Source organism: Amphiura filiformis, unplaced genomic scaffold, assembly GCF_039555335.1.
Source record: "Amphiura filiformis unplaced genomic scaffold, Afil_fr2py scaffold_40, whole genome shotgun sequence".
In the NCBI taxonomy this organism is placed as follows: domain Eukaryota; kingdom Metazoa; phylum Echinodermata; class Ophiuroidea; order Amphilepidida; family Amphiuridae; genus Amphiura; species Amphiura filiformis.
In genome coordinates, this window is record NW_027305504.1 from 508,390 (window position 1) to 528,801 (window position 20,412).

Here is a 20,412-nt window from a genome sequence, read left to right on the forward strand (position 1 = left end):
TCCCATTGAATTCTGTGCAAAAGATGTTGTTTTAGAATTGTGTGTGTGTCATTATTACTTGGTTGATTTCAGATCTAAAGTGATGTATGCATAAAGGATAATTCACACCTTCTGTAGATAACATAAATTGTGAAATCGACCAGCTTTTTGAAGGTGTTTTTATTGTAAATATATCTGTCCAAATTCAAATTTAACCATGGACGTGTATGCAGTGGGCGGGCAGTGGTGTCATATTCACTCACACAGCTATGCTAACCGCAAGACTTGCTGGGTAGTGCTTAAATCATCCTCTGGTCATAAATTGAGGGATGGCCTTTGTTTTTGAACCATTTTGTTTCTTCAGAAATATCAACAAAATAATGAGGATAACTGAAAGGTGACATCCATCTTTGAGATCCATTTCCCTATTTGCACAGAGCTCCTTATTCCTAGGTATATTTCTACTCCTTGTCCATGGATACCCCCACCCCCGCCCTCCGAGGCTCAGTGCTACACCACTGGACCTAATAAGGTCACATGTTGGTCAATGTTTGGGGAGTTTGTGTGTATGGACACTTTATACCTGTAATTGTAATTTGAATGACTTATCCTTCTGTTTAAAGCCATTCCTATAAGATGAACTCCTTTGCAGGGATCACTTAGTGCCTTTAACATTAATTTATAGTCAACTGTTTGAAAACATGTGGTGTTTAACTGTCTGCAGTAACATTTTAATTAAAGTCACTATTAATAATCCCAACGAAAGCGTACATTTATATCTGACATTTTGTAGGAATAGCTTATTAAAAGTGAAGGATATAATTCTTATTACATTTTAAATGTTCTTGTCAAATGAAAAGCTAGCAAAATGCATGGATGTAATCAGCACTGGTGATAAGGCCTATGTAATCAACTTATTAGTTTCCTGTCACCCGCCCGCATCACCTTTTCAATTTGACCAAAACTGTCATTATTTTCTTTAAAAAGTAAATTATCTGAAAATTGAGATGGAAATAATCAAAATTGAAACTCTCAAAATGTCTGACATCCCCTGCTGATCATAATCAGCAGTTTTTCTTAGTTGTAGAGGTAGAGCATTATGTGGTAAATAATGAAAATTTAAGGATTACCTCATCATGTTTCTAGTGATTACAAAAATTGCAAATTTCTTTTCATTAAAATAAAAACAAATTCAAATCTTTGCTCAATCTGTTGCAAAATGTATGTAATGATGATCTAAGCATTAATACCTGTTTTGGGATGGTCTTTCATCAACAATATAGGTAATAGCCATGTAAATGAAAGTTTTAACAATAATGAAAATTTCCAAAATAATGAATAATGAAATCATGACCTCATATTTCACTGAAAACAAATGTGACGGGAAACAAATCATTTCATTTCATTAGCCTAAAGTGTGAAGCGCCATTCAATTACATTTAGCTGTGAGTGTCTCTACAGACAGACTCTTCCAACTTCTAAAATGGCTTATTGCATCGTGTTTAGTTTTAATCACTTGTAGAGTAGGTTACACCTATACATTTTACAGAAATGCATCAATCTGATTTTTGATGATTTTTTTTCTGAATTAGTGAATCATTGATTGCTTTGGTATTTTGACTAGTTACATGTATGTGGATTTGTTTTGTTTCAAATTCACAGTATGTGATTTATAAATGTGGATTTTGTTGGATAGAGAACCCAGGGGTCTGTGCTGTGCGCTTAGCGTACACGAGCGACGAGCGTAAACACAGAAGTGATAAACAACAACCATGCTGATTGGCTGATCAACGATCAAGACAGTTGACCCATTGGTTGTCGGCGCATAGAAGGGGAGAATACCTTGCCAATTTTACATGATCGCTGATCATCAGCGCGTACCCAGACCACGGAACTAATAAAAATTTTACTGATTTTTCTCATAACAATGCCCGAACATTATACATCACATATGCTATGTTTGTTTTAATCAACAATTTGATCAATTTATAGCATATTTTTAATTATTATTAATTAGTTACCGGTATTGAATAAGTGTTGCCGTACATAGCAACCATTGCTATAGCAACTTGTTCTGTTTTACTAAATACAATATACATTAGGCCCACCATATTGTGGTTGTAAATATCTTGTTTCTTCTTCTACTATTTATGTGCATTGACCCAGGCTATATTCCCTTTAATGTCAAAGTAAAGTCTGCAAAAACAACTCAATTTGTGTGAATTTTGTTGCATTTATCGACACAATTGTGATATATTTTAAAAGCCAAATTGTAGGAAAACATTGCTGTACACAGACTCAGAACTGCAGTCTTTAGCCTATTCATGAAAACAATGTTGCTGCTAAAAATAACTTGTATTGACAATATTGATGAAAATACTGCAAAAGTCCGTATATTTACGCTATTTGTATTTTTGCCCTTTTATACTCCAAGCAGCTGCCATAAAAATAAAATGTGTGATTAATGTTTCTGATTTTGTGGGCTTTATAGTCCATTTGTCGAAGCTTAAATTGTGATTTTAAAAATGAACAAAACAGCAAAAAATCGGCAGAGTGTGAAAGCTTAATGCACAAAATTGGCCAATAGAATGTAAATAGCACATGACCTTGACGAGACAATACTGTATTGTGTAGCATGTCATTGTGTAGGTGTACTACTACCAGTCCACAAATGTCATGAACATGTATGCAGAGGATTCATATAATAATCGATGGTTTTGAATCATATCAAAATGAATGTAGTTGGGATATGATTCAGATATATATCTTTGCAGACAATATAGAGCTTTTGCACAGAAATCTTTATTTCAACCTGTGTATACTTGATTAAGGGTCTGTGTAATAATTATGAGCCCTTTGCGGAGGGTAAAATTGTAATAATTTGTTACCAAGCCAAAAAAGGAGGAGCAAGCAATTTTTGGCAGGTTGAAAGAGGGGGCAAAGAATTGTTGGCACACATTTACAGGGCCCCTTTTAAATAACATGCTCTAAAAAGCTTATTATGCTCTAAAAAGTACAGAAATGTTAAAATATGCTAAATTTCCTGCTTGTTTAATATACTCAGGTTTGCATTATATGTATTGGGAACCAAAAACTTTGGCATGTGCAAAGGGAGGGACAAATTTTTTTAGCAGGCTGAGGATCATGAGCGGGGAAGCAATTCAAGCTGAGAGGAGAGCAAGCAATTTTTGGCACGCCATTTGGAAATTTTACCCATGGGGGCTCATAATTATTGCACAGCTCATAAAATATTCACAACACACTTCAAGAGAAGGAAGAAAAATATTGTTTATTATAAATAGGGCCTAAATGCAGGTTATATTTTAAGGACAAATAGAGTGAACAACAGATCATCAAGGACTGGGATGGGATTCAAGGATGTGAAATAGAATGGGATTAACCCATTCTTTCTTTGTTTATTTATTTATTTATTTATTTTTATTTATTTACTTATTTATTTTCCCCTTCAATTTCTTTCTTGTCTGCCTGCCTTCTTTCTTTTTTCTTTCTTTCTTCTTTTTTTTTTCTTTTTTTTTCTTTTCTTTCTTTCTTTCTTTCTTTCTTTCTTTCTTTCTTTCTTTCTCAGTTCTTTCTTTCTTTCTTTCTTTCTTTTTTTCTTTCTTTCTTTCATTCTTTCTTTCTTTCTTTTTCAATTTCTTTTACATCAAATTTAAACATGGAAAAAAATGTTTACAGGGCACTTTCAGGATTTTAAAGGGAAACCATGCAGTGAGTAAGGTTATAAATTCCTTGACTATGTCAATAACAATTTCATGGAGCATCCATTGTGGTTTTATTATACAGCAAGCCTGCAAGGCTGTAACAATCAAGGCTTATCAAGACAAATCATATGCTTGAGAAAATTATTAAAACCTTCTAAAAGTGTTCATTTCCTGAAATGACAAATAAATGGATTTTTTTTTTTCAAGACCGACATGAAATAAAATGCAAATTATGGTCTTCATACCACATTTCACACCACATATAGTTTGCATATTTCACACAAAATGTGAGCTTGAGCTTGAATGGGTTGCCTTTTGTATTAATATGTTTTATAAATTTGTGAGGTTTTTTTCACTACCCTCTTGCCATCATCAGAACGACCGAAGTTACTCTTACAAAATGTAACTATAGCAAATAATTACATGAAAGTACACAAAATATGTTGTTCTTCTCATTGGGAAGGCACAAGCATCACTAACTAATTAATTGAAATTTGTATTCTAGGTGCGTCTTACACATATATCTTAATAAAAAAGCAATTTGGACCCAAAAATAAAGAGAAGAAAAGTGGTTGCAATTATTGTAGCTTATTGTATAGACATTATTAGCTTGAATACTAGTATATGTGCCACTGCCCATCCACCACAAACTGGTCATAAAGTCGGCAATTTCCATTTTGAGATACAATCAAAAACAATATATGGATTTCTATGTAAAATATAGTAAGAATTTGACCTTTGATAAACCATAACTTCACTTCCAGATGTCCGATGAAGCTGGTTGAGGTGTCATTTTAAAGCTGAAACTGCATTCTTTCAAGATCTGCAATAAACAGAAAATGATCTAGAGCTGACTTTACTACCACTTCGTGGTGGATGGTCACATATTATTATATTCTACATATATGTAATACATGACAGGTTGAAGAAAAATATTATTGCATCATATACTTTGATCAGTTCGTAATCGGCGGACCTTATAACATCGCGGATTAATATCAAAATATTTTATTTTGATAATTGTCTTGTGACAACTCGCCAGAAGCATCACAATTTATTAATTTAAGCCCTATACGTTGTCTACTTTATTTAACATGCACAATATAGCCCAGACAGGTCAACTAATAGCACTCTTAACGTGGGTCTACATTTCGGCGTAGTGGTAAAAGCCTAACATTTCCCGCCTGTTAAGAGCTGATCAAACTATAGCAGACTTGTAATCAAATCAGCAACTTAGTTGGGTCTATCTTAAAGGCCTATTCAGTGATCCCAGCGAAAGTGTAAAAACTTGAAATAAAAATGAGTATAAATTGCTTCAAAAGGATTAGTCAGTAAAGGTTTTGTTAGAAATTTTTGAAATGAAACATTTTGGCAAAAAGTGAAGAAAACAGCTGCATTGACGAAGTTGGAAGTCCCATAGCTAATTTTGCTACGTAAAGGAGTAGTTGGTGATCCTCTTTTTATGACATTTTTCTGTAGAAAAAAGCTTATTCCCAAAATTTCAGTGATTCTGATAAATTGCGTTTGTGAGTGATGCATGATTATGTGTATTACTGTACACTGCTCCATAGACAATGTGTTGTAATTTCATTCTGGTATACCAGAACGCAATTTAAATTTCATGATTTCTTTGCTAAACGAATTTAATAAGATGCAAGAATTTTCTTGTACAGAAGCATTACTCAAAGGTTCCCAGTGGTATACAAATCTCAACTTTTTTGGAGAAAAGTAGGGGGAGTGATGATGTGGATCATAAAATGCCCTTTTAAGTAAACATATTACATTTCATGTAAAATGTCTTATTTTGTCTTTAATACACAGCTTTCAGCTTCAAGCTGAACCACTTGCAGGATATGTTAGCACATCTATGACACTAACAAAGGTGCAGAAAAATGAATTTTTGATAATTTAGCATTGCTTTGGATATTAAATGTATAAAGCAAACATTAAATAGGATTCCTCCTATACATACCACAATAAACCATCACAGCCAAGATCAGCTTCCCTAGCTTCCTTTTCATATCTCAGTATAAAGCAATTTGTTCCTTGCCCATAGATCAATTCTTTCACAAGAACAAACAGGGACTGATCTGGGGGAGGGTTGCACTGGAATATAACCCTTGAGCTAACTTGTCCTGCTTGAGCTACCATATTTACTACTAGGCCTAAAATTAGCTATACAGCTTTAATTTTTTTCATAGTAGGCCTATAAATGAAAAGTTCAAGTCCTTAGTGTTCAGGGTTAACTGAGTACTTTTCTTTCCCCATCCTCCAAAGCAGGTGCAAATAATATGTGTTACTATAAATAAAATGGAAAAATTTATGCTCTGAAAGTACTTGTTAACTAAAAACCATGGCAACTAGAAAAGTAGAAAAGTGTCATTTGGAGGTATCAAGGGGTACATGTATACAGTAAAAGCTGTTTGCTGTAGTGGGACCTGATTTGTTTTTAGCCACAGACCATCTATATCTATATTGCTCAATAAAGATGAAATGCAAAAGTCCACCAATTTCTTCGGGTTTCACAGTTGGTGGACTTTCGTGGTTCATCTTTATTGAACAATATCGATGGTCTGTGGCTAAAAACAAAATCAGGTCTTACTTGTAGGACAAGCTGTTTGTACAACTTTAAAGGCATTATGCTGGTTTCATCCCGGTTTCATACTTTCCTGCTGCTTTGCTGCTCTTACAACAATTTTGCTTCATTGAGCAGTCGCACCAGAAACACTAGCGGTGACCAACGGCAAGCCGATATATTGATCACTCCACCGCTTTGCCCAAGCGGCAGCATCGCTGGGAGTTGAATTCAAGTCAACTCGGAGCGGTGCCGCTCTGACATATGAGAACAAAAAATGATTTTGGAGTGGTGCTGAGCACGATTAGCAACATTGGCTTTCAGAGTCATGCCGCTGCCGCTGAGCAGTGTGCTGCTCCGCTTGCAGAAAAGTGCAAGCGGCATGATGAAGCGTCACGCCACTCAGCGGCAAGTAGCAGAAAGTATGAAACCAGCATTGCTAAATCAGACAATTTAAAAGGAAAATCATGAAATTAATGTGAATTTAAGTACAGCTACACACAATTGAATGAAGCAGCTGCACATTTTCAGAACTGCTGTTTTCTCAAATTTTTGTCAATATATGCGTAAAAACACCTGTGGCTACCAGTCGCTGATCAAGTGTTTGGCATGCAGGAGGTCTGGGGTTCAAATCTTTGGAAACAAATGATTTCTTTGTTCATCTTTGCTCTTTATTCCTTCCTTCTTTCCTTTCCCTTCACCAAAATGCACTGGGGGTAGGCTTATGTGTTCAAATGTAAAGTATATAAGTCACTGCCTTCACATATAGATCAATAAGTTATTATAACTCTTCAAGTGATGTTTCAGCACAGATCTTGGAGAGAAGGGATCTATGGTTCAAGATTAAGAGGCAGCAATAAGCCACTTCTGAAGGGGGGGTATCCAGCATCATGATTCTGCTGCACCCATCTGCTTATAGATAGTACAAGACAAGTCAGGTCATTGCTCTCGTGCATCTTCATTAATATGTTTGATACACACCTACCAGCAACCTTCAAGTGTCAATACTTGACAAGCTATTAATGGGACTGCGCTTGTCATATGGAGGCGTACAAAGCCTGCCTGCTTGACAAGAAACGTGAACTGCATCCTCGCTTGGTAGCGCTTGATTTCCTATGGTGGTATATGTTACCTGGCTCAAAAACATGGCATTTTAAACATATACATAGTGATTCTGTACAAAATTAGGTACAATTACCGAATAGAGTACAACTTGCTAGACTTGCCCAGTCTTTGTTTACGGAGTTTAGGGTTAAGGGTTAGGGTTGGGGTAGGGCAGTCTTGTAATAAGACAAGTACTGTATATACCAATATTTTCACGTACAGATATTTTCGCGGTTTCAAGTATCACTGATAATTTCGCAAGGTGTTAAATTCATGGGTTATTATTTTCAAGGGCACATATTAATCCGCCAAATTGCGAAAAATAAAACCACCGAAAATTTCAGCGATACAGTACTAGTAGAGTTGCACCCTATTCGGTAATCACTCCCAAAATTGAGTTATTCCAGTTTAAATCCATCCACCCCTATGGAAGACATGATCTTAATCTCCCACACAGGGGGTGTAGATTTGATGTGGAGTTGGTCACTTATTCAAGTAAACACCAATTTAATAATTTTAATTATTAAATTGAGATATTCCAGTTGAAATCCATACCCCCTATGGAAGACATTACCTTAATCTACCAAACAGGGAATGTGAATTTCAAATGATGCATGGTGTATACCTGAAAGAAGCATTAGGCCATGGCCACTTTGCTAAGATAGCTCAAGCTTGTTCAAAAAACACCTATACTATTCTGATACTATCTATTGGCCCAGTGGCATAGTGGGTCATTATATTGGTGGTGCACCAACCATGATTGGGGGGGGGGGGCACCGGATCTGACCCTCTCTTATGATGCTATGCCACTGTATTGGCCTATCAGAGTGCTGTCTGCTGGGGTACGTTATGTTGTAATATGCTCTCAGGATTCAACTGCCTTATAACCACCAAATTCCTTGTATGACGTTGAGAAACTATCAACTTCTCTTTTAATTTTATATTTCAAACTTGCAGTTGCAATTATTCGATGCAGGGTAAGTCTTTGCATCAGCAGAATATGCAAACAAAATGCCAAGTGGTGAAATAAGATAGTTTGGCATTGATAGTGCCATTTTTGTGCAAATGCTCTTTTTATTCATTATATTGGATGTAATGATTCTTTGTGAGGACATTGATCATTATGTTGATACATTATGTTTTGTGTTCTGTTTTGTTTGCAGAAATGTTTCATCAAATTCTATAGCCAATCTAGGAGAAAATGCCTTAGCTAAGTTTCAAAAAGTAGAAATAATGTAAGTATATCTCTATTTTCGGATTGGATATTCAATCAAAAAGATTGATTTTTAAATTATTTGCCGATTGCAGTAAAGCGCTCCACAGACTCCGAGTATTACACGTACAATATTGTATGCAACATATCTCGTTATTTAATCTATTGCCATTCTATTTCCAGTAATGTTTAAGTTCTAACGAATGTTTGATGTCGAAAAATCGATAATATGTTACATATAATATCTAGTAGAAATATATTATCGATTTTACGTCATCAAACATTCGTTAGAACTTAAACATTACTGGAATTAGAATGGCAATAGATTAAACAACGTAGATATGTTGCATACAATATTTTACGTACAATAAAAAGTCTGAATACTGCTTTAGGGACAAATCATGTCTGAACGAAATAATCAGTTGATTGAGTTGAATGTTCAATCTTTTTAATCATTCAAGAGACTGATACACAATCTTTTAGGGGATTGAAGTTTGGAAGAAATCTTTTCTGATTGAAAATACAGTCTAAAAAATTGATTTTCATTGTTTTTCATTCTTTCACCAACTAAAGTTAGAATGTAGAATGTGTTTGGGTAATTGTAATAAATGAAGACAAAAGCATTTTCTTACACAAGTCTTAATTAATAATGGTGAACCCATGTCTAACAAAACCAGTTGGAGCAACCTATAGTCTATACTATGTACTCCCCCCCCCCTATGTAAGAGTGTACATGTTCCGGGGGTATCTTGATCTTGATGTACCTTGCCCTACGGGAAAGTGCAGCAGTCCGCCCTCAAGACACACTTTTTGCTAGCTCTTTTTGTATTCTGGAGGCTACATTCCCCCTCCCCCATGAACATTTTTTCTGTTCTGGAGACTGCCATTTTATGCCCAGAGCCTTTTGGCTAACTTTTCCTAAAATTAGCCTAAAATTTGAGCTCCAAGCACTGAACACTGATCTGTTTCTACTGAGCATGTTAACTGGTAACACTCTATACACTAAACCACTTTACCCAGTAGAAACATGAAGAAAGATGTGCAATTAGCAGGATATAATGCACACCATCGGCTTCTTTTGTTCCAGAGATGAGCATTCATTACATACACAATTATAGGGTAGACACCCAGCTAATGGCCTATTACTGGATGTATTAATAACGAAAATGAACCATTTTGGCGACTTAATTGTAATTTGTATATGAACTTGGTCCAGTTTGCAGTACGTACATTTAATACTAAATTCTGGTTATTAAGTGTAATTAGTAAGCTTAATGGTACATTAGTAAATTATTGATAAACGTGTATTAATCGTGGATGTATATATTTTTTCAACAGTGTTTTAAGTGATAACCAACTAACAGGAGTTACATCAGGGGCATTCAGTAATTTACCTGCCTTAAAACAATTGTAAGTATTATCTTTCTTTCATTTATGATATTCAACAAATATTTTGAATGGAATTATTATGTCCCAAGCACAAACATATGGTTAGCACCAAACCTCTGGTTCACTGCCTAGGTCCGCTGTGTTAGGAATCACATGCACATCTAGCATCTTCTGTCAGACTCAGAGGAAGATCCTGCCAGAAGATATTTTAAAGTTTAAGTGTGACAGATCGTGCATTTTTCGTTCTCGGATGTGATTATTCTATTTTCCATACCCAGTTGCATAGCGAGGATTTATTTCGGGGCAGATTTTCAATAAAAATTCCCTTTAAAAGGGAAGGCCAGCCTCAATGCAAAAGAGGTCTTGTAAATAGTTTGGGTCACCGTGAAAGGCATTTTTTAGGATCACGCTTACATCCATGTTACATGACAGTTCACCAAACCATCAATAGTGAGAACATGCACACTGAAACAGCAAAAAGCATTAACTCCTATAACTCCTGTCAACTCTTTAATTCATTACTCCAAATTGTTCTGTATTTTTGTCTTTACTGACTTTTTACCCATGCTTATTATTAAAATCAAGAAATACACTGCAGTTGTTAGTTAATTCCTATGTAAACTCAACTTACATGCACATTTTATTTTAAAATGATTTTATATTATTTCGCAATGTATAGTTTACTATAAAGTAGATAGTGGCAAGCACATGATAAAAGGACTGATCATTCACTACAATCTTCACTTTTAAACTGTATTTTTTGAATGTATTTTTTGAATGGAGGGCACGGTGGCTCAGTGGTTACGGCCTTGGACTCTGCGATCTTGCTTGGCGTGCGTGGGTTCGAGTCCCGTCCCGCCACCGTGTTGCGCCCTTGGGCAAGGCGCTTTGTCTCGCTTGCCTCACCCCACCCAGGTGCAATGGGAAGCTGTTAGGGGTAGTCACAGTCGTTGTACTGATGAACCCTGCGCCACTTGTAGGCAGCAAACGTGGTTCCGACATATTCTAATAACGGCGGAATAAATGTAAAGCGCTTTGAGGCTGTTTATGGCATAAAGCGCTATATAAATATCTACATTTATTTTACATTTAATGTGTTGATTGTTAGTCCGAAACTCCTGCAAAGCTATGGACATGGCATCTTACCTACTCCATTCTGTAATAGTCTGCATTGTGTGTTTTCTCAGTCTTCAATCATTTTGTTGAATGTAATTTTATGAATCAAATAAAAAAGATAGAAAGTGGCCTCACTTTAGTTATATGTCATTTTACAGTATTTAAAATTTATAAAGTAAGACAATAATTTATTTATTATCTATAAGTGCATGCCAAAATATGGGATATATTGTTCAATATTATAGCTAACCCCTAAAAACTTTATTTTCCATCGGAGTTTTCCCGTTGAAAAGACAAAACTAATGTTAAAGATAGCAATAATATCATCAATAACATTTTGAGTCAATTTTATCCATAAAACGATACAGGATAGGATAGATAATTACTTTGACTTCAATGTGGTCCATCAGATTTTGATTCTACAACATTATTAGATCACAGATATTGAGTGTGTTCCAATATCTGTGATTAGATCTGTTATCAACATCAATTATGCACTCACAGGCAACCAAACATCATGCTATGCTCAGTAGTCCACTGATATGACCTTGTTCCAGTGATCATTCCCCGCTAATTACTAATTGTTGACCATGTCATTTTTTTTTGATATGCTGATTGCTGAACAAGTTTATGTTTATATGTGTAGGCCTAACCTATGATAACTTTTTAAGTCATAATTAATTCAAACATAACTTTGGCAATACTCAATCGTTTTCGTTCGTTGAAACGGCAAAACATACTTTCTTTTCTTTGCAAATCGAATTAGCAGACATCAAAAACATTTCCACCACAAGAAATAAAAAAAATAATTCATACCAATAGAAGAAGGCTATAATCTTAGCTAATCTTTAGTGTACACAAATCCCATCTCAGAATTAGGTACCAGCCCTATGGGCTGGCGAAAAGTAGACCATTTTTTCCCCAAAAGTAAACCGTTTCCCAAAACATTTTTGACCAAGAAAGCATTAAGAACCTACTTTTTTGCTTGCTTTCATGCTATGCTCACAAATGAGCAAATTTGAACCTTTTTTGACCAAAAAAGCATAAAAAAACCCTTTTTTTTCACCCGCAACACTTGCCCCTGTCCATACCGCAGTCTGTGGCCTTCACACACTTGATGAACATGGTGCATGATGAGGCCAGCCCAAAGTGAGAGAGCCCAAAAGTAGTGCAGATATTTTCAACTGTGTTTTTTTGCTCAAATGATTAACTTTGTTTGGGACTTTGTTCTTCTTCTTGATGTCTTATCAAAACAGAAAATACTGCAGCAAAATTACTGTTGTGTTTGTTACAACTGCAAAATGCAGACAAAATGTCAAACTCTACTATGGGTTTTAGAAATTGTGTATCCAGTAGAAATGTAGTGAGAGCTTCCAAAGCACAGATGAGATAGGTAAGGCCAATCTCATATTATTTGTTTTCATGAAAATTAAATAATTTTCTTAAGCAAGATGAAATATTTAAAACTAAAGCTGTGAATATTTTATATAAATTTAGATATTATTATTACGCTTGCCATTTGTGTCCACACAGTGCAGATGAGATTGCCTTGCACCATATGCTTGCACTTCTGAAAGTGTAATAATTTGAATTTTAGATTTTTTCAGTTGCAGATAGTTATGGTCAATCCCATATTCTTTGTTTTTATGAAAATTAAATAAATTTTTCTAACGCAAGATGAAATATTTAAAAATAAAGCTGTGAATATTTTCAATTTAGATATTATTATCATGTCTTTCTGTATGGTGTAGAATTTGAAAGGTGGAACCATTAATGTTGCTTTATGGTTGATAAACTATTTATTTCTCCCAGTTCATTGTCTATACATTGAACTTAGTCTCCAGGGATGATGATATAAACTCAATACACTTTATACATAGAACAACATTGTGGCCTGATATGGTTGTGATTTGTGTTGTAGTACTATGACAAAATGTTCTAATCAAATAGTATGACAGTAAGGAACGTGACTTTTCTCGATCTACTCTTGCTTGCAAAACTTGCTAGTTTTTGATTCACATTATAAGATACACAAACACAAATGACCATATATGTATGCTCCTCTGAAAAGACCCCTGTTTTTGGACCGCACAGCTCTGAAAGACAGGCGATTTTCAACCAGGAGGCTAAAAAAAGCTAAGAAAGACCATTGATTTTGACCATTCACAGCTCCGAAAGACCCCTTTTTACTGGTATCAGCTCCCAAACACCCATCATCTCCAATTCTGGGTGGAACATATACTGAGTCCAGATTCTGGGGGATAAGTTTGACTTAAAAAGGACGCATAATTTTCTCAGTCATCAAACTGATCATTGAATAATAGGGGGTCAGTCTCCCGGGGGGGCCACTCAGCTACATTGGTGTACACATGCGTGAACAAAAAAACGCGTAAAAAGGGGAACGCGCAACACACGTTCCATGTTTAGGGGTCTAAAAACGCTGTTTTTTAACAAAAAGGGGTGTTTTTTTTGTAACCTGCAAAACGTGTTAAGGGGGTAAATTTTCGGAAATTCTAGGAAATAAGTAGTACCAGATTTGAACACTTGTCGATTCCCAATTAAGAATTAGCATCGTACCAATCGTTATGATAATACAGCGCCCCATCCCGGCCCTCCATGTATGCTATACCCAATACAGTGTATTGATGACTGTCCCCCATACTAGTATAGCGTTCAATTCTGCATGAAACAAGATGAATTTTCCACCCATTGCCTCCACCACATGCTCGATCTTTCTCGATTGTTTTTACTCGATAATGGCCATTAGGTTGACCCTGCGAGGGCTATTATTATTGTTGGTTTTTTACAAATAATATTGCCATGATTGCATGATTGATTGTATGGTATCATGATAATCATGGTCCTGGGCGAGATCGGGGGTGAGATGTACAGCGTTCCAATGGGAGGATTGATGATTACTGTGTATGAAAGCCATTTGGAAGTTCATAGTTTGATATATTGCTTTCTATTTGAAATAAATTCTTTAAAACCTGATGAATTTTAAAAGAATGTGTACATTGTAATTCCTTTTTTAGCCATTGTGACCCTCTCCATTAAAGTGTATTGTTGATATTAATTAAAAAAACCTGCTAAGGGGTGCAATTTTGACCAGAACCTGTTTAGGGGGTACTTTTTGGGGGGAAAGCACACTAAAAACCTGTTAAGGGGGTGATTTTGAAAAACAGGGTAGAACCTGTTTAGGGGGTGTTTTTAAAACCGTTGTTCCAATATAGCTGAGTGCCCCCGGTCAGTCTATAGATTGGGGTGTCATAGACCCAGGGTCCTAGCCTGCCTGCCTCCCTCCCTGCCTCCCCACAAAGAGCTATTCCAATGCAGCCAGCTATTAACAGCGTTCAGTCACAAGTTCAGTGACATATTCCATGTCTATATTGAACTGCCTGCCATGCAGTAAACTTGAAGTCATGAACCCTAGTTGTTATCTGATATTTAACATGGACATATAAATATTCCACATCTGTTGTAGTATTATGTACATAAATGACATGATCAGGTATAAGCTTAGCAAAACAAAGATGTGTCAGCGATGTCAAAATGTGTTTTACTTCAAACATATCAAGCAGTCCGATGCATAGCCAGAATCAGGCCCATAGACAGGGGGGTGCAGGGAGCAATGCGCTATAGGTTTGAGCATCGTCAGTCTTTCGTATATCGCATATCGCGGCCAAACATATATTGCGATGTCGCCATCTGACAATATTTTTATCCATATCAGAAGTTCAAAGAAGTTCACTGTTATACGGGTGCAAAACTGCCAGGCAAGCAGTGAAGCAACAAGTATACAAATAAACAAGTACAAAACATATGCCTACTTATTCAATCCACTGCCGTCATTCTAAACAGCTCCGAAAGGTTATTAAAACCAGTATGAATCAATTTGCGTATGTACACTTGTCATATTTGGAAGTGCAATCGGTAGTACTTCCGAGATTTCACCACAAACGCCGCTAATTGTGCATGGTTTCCACAATTCCACTATTATATCGCATTGCATTGCATGATGGGTAATGAACATTAAGTCGGTCGTGGCCAGATGCTGGATGGGAGACCAATATTGCCTGTCACCATTTTTGCATATCGTCATCGCAATAAGGATTTAATATGGCGATATATCGCAGGGCGCAATATTGCCCAAGCCTACAATGCACTCCCAATAAATTTGCAAAGGCCTGCTTTTTTATAAAAAAAATAGCATATTTGGACCAAAAAGTCAAATGTACCCCCAAATTGTAAACTTTCCAAAAATCAATTGCAGAGGGAGTAATAAGTTATAAGCGCTCCTGCACTTGGTCATACATTATGTTTTTGTGGCGCCCTCTACGGAGGCGCGCCACAATATAGGCATGACTTTGTGAAAAACTTCTAATTTCACTCTTGCTAGATCGACTTCGCAATTGTTTTGCTAAAATTATGCCCAGCTCAGAAATAAAACCACAATTTGCTTGGATTTTATTTTATTATTGTTTTCTGATATGCACGGGATAAAATGGTGAGCGTATATTCTTTGTTTAAAATACAAAATTAGGATTTATAAAACACCAAATAAATCCTGACCTTTGTATCGTTCAACCAGTTTACCGTGTGCCTTAGAACCCGATAGATGGTGACATTTGACCATACACTAGGATCCACAACATGCTCATCTATCATGGGAACAGTTCTTAAACCCTAATACATTTGTACATTCATCCTTTGAAAATTGGATATACACAAACTCATACTCTGCAACTTGAGGTCAAATTTTGCACTATGATTATGTAATTGAGGTTATTGGACTGTGCCATTGGGATGAGACTCTTGTGGTCCATAGTGATAAGATCAATTAACGAGGCCTCTTTGCCAAAGTTGCAATATGGTGGCACAATTGGGCGGCAAACTGTATGCAAACAACACGGCATATTAATTATACATGTTCTACATTGTTGTATTTTAAAACACTGAAGACCAAAATTGACTAGCTACTACCTCCATGATTGGATTAAGTAAATAACTAAATCCTGTTATCTAGCCAGCAATGTTTGCTTATCTTAATAATTGTAACAAACTGTAGTGTACTAAATGGTATAAGACAGAAAAGGCAAACAGACAGAAATTTAGAGTTTTAAATTAGAGAGTTGACAGGAAGTTGTAAGAGTTAAATTGTTATAGATATGATTGGTGTAAGTGCGAAAATGTTGAATGTCAGATCAAAGTCATCCGAGGTGAATTAAGTAATGTCAATCACAAATTGTTACAGGTCATTTGAGGTGGATTAAGTTTATATTTGGATTGTCAGATTCAGAACACCTTCCCCAATCAAACACATTTCTCTTGCATTTGATCATCTTCTACTCTTCCCTAGAAAAATCATTATAATACCAAATCTACACACCATGGAATTCACCATATCACGTCCAAGTTCACATTTGGCGCCACATTCCTTTTTTAAAGGAATTTTTATTTAGCAGATTTTCCATATGTTCTGGGCAGTAGTCATAATGGTAATAGTAATATGCACCATAAACTACATTATGATACAGTATGGCTAGGTTGATGGATGTATGGGAGTATACAAAGCAACAGAAATAACTGTAAAAACAACTTGACTATGGGATTGACATTTAAGAGGTGATTTATGAATGCCATATATTTACTCAAGCCAGGACTTTGTACAAATGATTGACATGAGTTCTTCATCAGACATGACCATTGGGCAGGTTCAAGTACGGGTAAAAGTTAATTTATGATACATATATGAAAACTGATTTGAAAGTATGGGGATATGCCTGCTGTGGATATTTTATATGCTTACTGCATGTTTGAGCGAAAATGAATATGGTCAAACAAAAAAATGTTTTTCCCAAAGTACTCATTTTATCCACATTTCACAAACAGTGCAACTTGTCATAGGCTTAGGAACGCTTGGGGTGGGGGCCTGCCCCGCCCATGGCATACGCCTGATTAAGTCAAAACAACATTTGAAAACGACTTTCATAGTCATAATTGAATTATACATGCACTTCTATACTGGCATATGGTGGTGTATTTGATATTAATTTTCTCATTTAAAAATAAGCACACTCTTTTAAAAAGTCATGACAGTGTCAGATATATACCCCAGGGGGTATTTTCACACTTTTCTGCTGCTGGCAGGCTTTCCAAAGAACGATAAAGAAACAAAATAACAACCCACTTGCCCCTGTAAGCTTAAAAATTTTATTCTTCACCAAGACATTTGACACTACTTAGTTTTGCATGCTGGCCATACAAATAAAAAGTTCAAGTTTTAAGATATATGGTCGAATCCAACCAAAAGTGTCCACGGGCTAAAAATAAAAGTCCGAAATAAAAATGTCTCCACAATTTTTCCTTTTGCCCATTGATTGATGACATATTGGCCTTATAGGAACCAAAAGTGCCATTACTAATCTTGAAAAATAACTCCAGGGCGTGTGATAGTAAATGTGATATCAAAACCCAATGTTACCTACGAATACCACTAGGATGCTTTCACTATCGCAATACTAATCAACCTAAAACAAATGGAATATTCCCTTTAACGCTTTTTTAGGTGTAATGTAGACCACAGGGTGTCAGGAAAATGCTAACTCAACCAGAAAATATTTGTTTTTATTTTTATAACGCGATCAATATGATCTTAGTCAATTTATGCTAGTTTATTTTGAAAATGAAGTTTAGGTCAGTTTCTGTATTTTATTTATCAAATGAGTATGAATCAATTTACACATTGTATAAGAACGAGTATGATATATGTTTTCAAGAATATTAGGAATTATACGCATACACCTAACGCTTTATACAATGAAAAGGTGAAGAAACCTGGGTATTCGTAGGTAACATGAGCGATTTAACAATATCTATATTGAGTTTATAGCTTTAAATTTTGCTATTATGGTAATGAATTAATAAAATGGTAGTTTTAGATCCCTTTCAGATGGTACGTCCAAATGAATAAATGCTATTACCTTAGATCAAACATTTTTGATGCTTTTAGCAAGATTTTGACCACTTCATTTTGATATACAAGTAGTTAATCAGCAATTTTACATAATAAATAATTGTTGAATGAATCCGTATATGGGTAATAATAGTGTCCTGGGGTACCGCTTAAAGTTTTTGACAATTAATTTCCATTGGTAGGGACACTTCATTACACATGTCATGTATTATGCTGTATTACGTAAGTAACATTTCAGTATTTGTAGGTAAGAATTAGACTTTTGGTGGATATCGCAATCAAAACTTCATTTTATAAAGCACTTTGAATGTATTATTTTCTTTATATGCGTTTATTGATACTTTAGACCCTATCATGTATTAATAATGTCGGTTCTAGCGGTTGAAAGAGGATTGAAGTAAGAAACAAAGGCACTAAAGTGACTTTAATTTGTAATTGCACACAAATCGCTTAAAAACCGTTATTGCAGACTTGTGAAGTCCATCTTGGAGTCAGTTACGTCTTGTGGCCTTTCGTTTGAGGGCAACTACAATTAGCTTTATACCAGGGTCCATCAATGTGTTGTCTAGATCATGAGACAATGAGAACAGTCGTTTTTTCCATGGTATTCGTAGGTAACCTTAGCGAAAACGTCAAAAGTTGCCTTCGAATAAATCAATTTGGACACAAATTACTAAGAAACCAGAAGGTCGGTAAACATTTAAAATGAAGCACACATGACAGTTGACAAATCCAAGTGTTTATCCCCTTCTAATCTTCTTTGAATCTGATTTTTCTTTCAAATGAGCAGACCGTCGTCTATTTCAGTACATATTTTTCACCAATTAAGCCAGTATTCAGTTTTGCATGGTGGGCATGTATGTGAATTCGCAACTTTCATTGACATATGATTTGATAGCAAACATACAGGCCTTCGTTATGTACCAATATGGGCATTGGCATGAATGGCGGTGTTTCACAATACTGTCATGATGTCAAAGTGTATTCAGTAGGTAACATTCGGTTACGAAATTTACCTCTGAATACTTGCTTTTATTGTTGACATCTCAGAAATATTTAAACGCAGGTTATTGAAACTTGGTAGAAATAAAGAGTGTATTACCATGCACCTATTGCTTAACTATTGTTTACTATTCTCTCACTTTGTGGAAATGGCACAGCTTTTAACATGTATTCGGAGGTAATGCATATTTTTACCAAACCTACCTTTGTGCCATTTAGAATTTCTGGCAGCTAAACACAATAATAAAGATGTCCGAATGCAATGCATTTCAGTATTGGACATATCAAAGCTTGTATCAATTATGCATTTATTAGTGATTTCCATTTTTAAAGATATATCTAGTGCTATGAAAAATTGTATTCGTAGGTAATGTAAAAAATACCACTCAAAAAATTATCACAAAAATTCATAATTATGTACAAATATGTGAAAAATTGAACAGGCAATCTTTGAATACACACCTTTCAGGAAATCAATTTAGATTCAATCCAATGACTTCTTTTCATAACTGATTTAGATGTTTTTAAAAATGCTTTAAGAAATATTTTGAAAAAATGGGTAAAATAGCATGTTTTGGGGTCTCTGTGTCTAAGTTTTTCACAGAAAGGGGTCTTATTATATATGGCGCCAAGCGTATGATCAAGTCAAATAAACACTATACAATAATGAATGCCAATTGATTAATACTTTTAAGTTATGGCCCTGAACATGCCGTGTACACTTTTAGTTGGATTCGACCATATATCAAGAGCTATCTCAAGAACCACTGAACCAAAACAAGACTTGTTTGTACTCATTTTAATGCATTTTTCACACTGATTCCAAAAATGGTCATGAATATGTACAATTCTGAAACTTGTCATCTGCAATCAAAATGTGTGTGTGGTGAGAGTTAATACTACAGAGATTGGAGTACCAAAACACTGGAAATCACTGGGGTTTGAAATTCATCACTTACAGTATTGACAAAGATAATACTCATTTTCATTTTGAATGCAGGTCTGAGGGACAGATATACATTGTATAATGTTCCCTTGATATAAAGATGAGAAGTATATAGTATAAACCAATTCTATGCTTAGGTGGGAAATACTTCCATATTGAGTCCATTTATGGTACACAAATACTACACTAGTGCAAGATTTTTTTGAGTGAGACTATAGAGCCTACAGAATAGTCCCCCACTTGTTTAATTGGTCAAAGTTTGCAGCCCAAATAATTAAAAGCAATAAAATTGATATAATGTAGGGGAAATTTTGCTCACTGCAGTGTGGTACCACACTTGTCTTACAAGAGTACACAATAATCAAGAAATTAAGGATTTAATGAAATTTT

General features: G+C 35.4%; 1 protein-coding gene across 1 annotated transcript in view; it reads left to right on the plus strand.

Moving 5' to 3' along the window:
- LOC140144113 (uncharacterized) overlaps positions 1-20,412 on the plus strand; it is a 113,374-nt gene that overhangs the window by 5,095 nt on the left and 87,867 nt on the right. The window contains exons 2-3 of the mRNA XM_072165949.1: positions 8,544-8,615; positions 9,932-10,003. Coding sequence (XP_072022050.1) covers positions 8,544-8,615; positions 9,932-10,003 — 144 coding nt within the window. The remainder of the gene's footprint in view (positions 1-8,543; positions 8,616-9,931; positions 10,004-20,412) is intronic.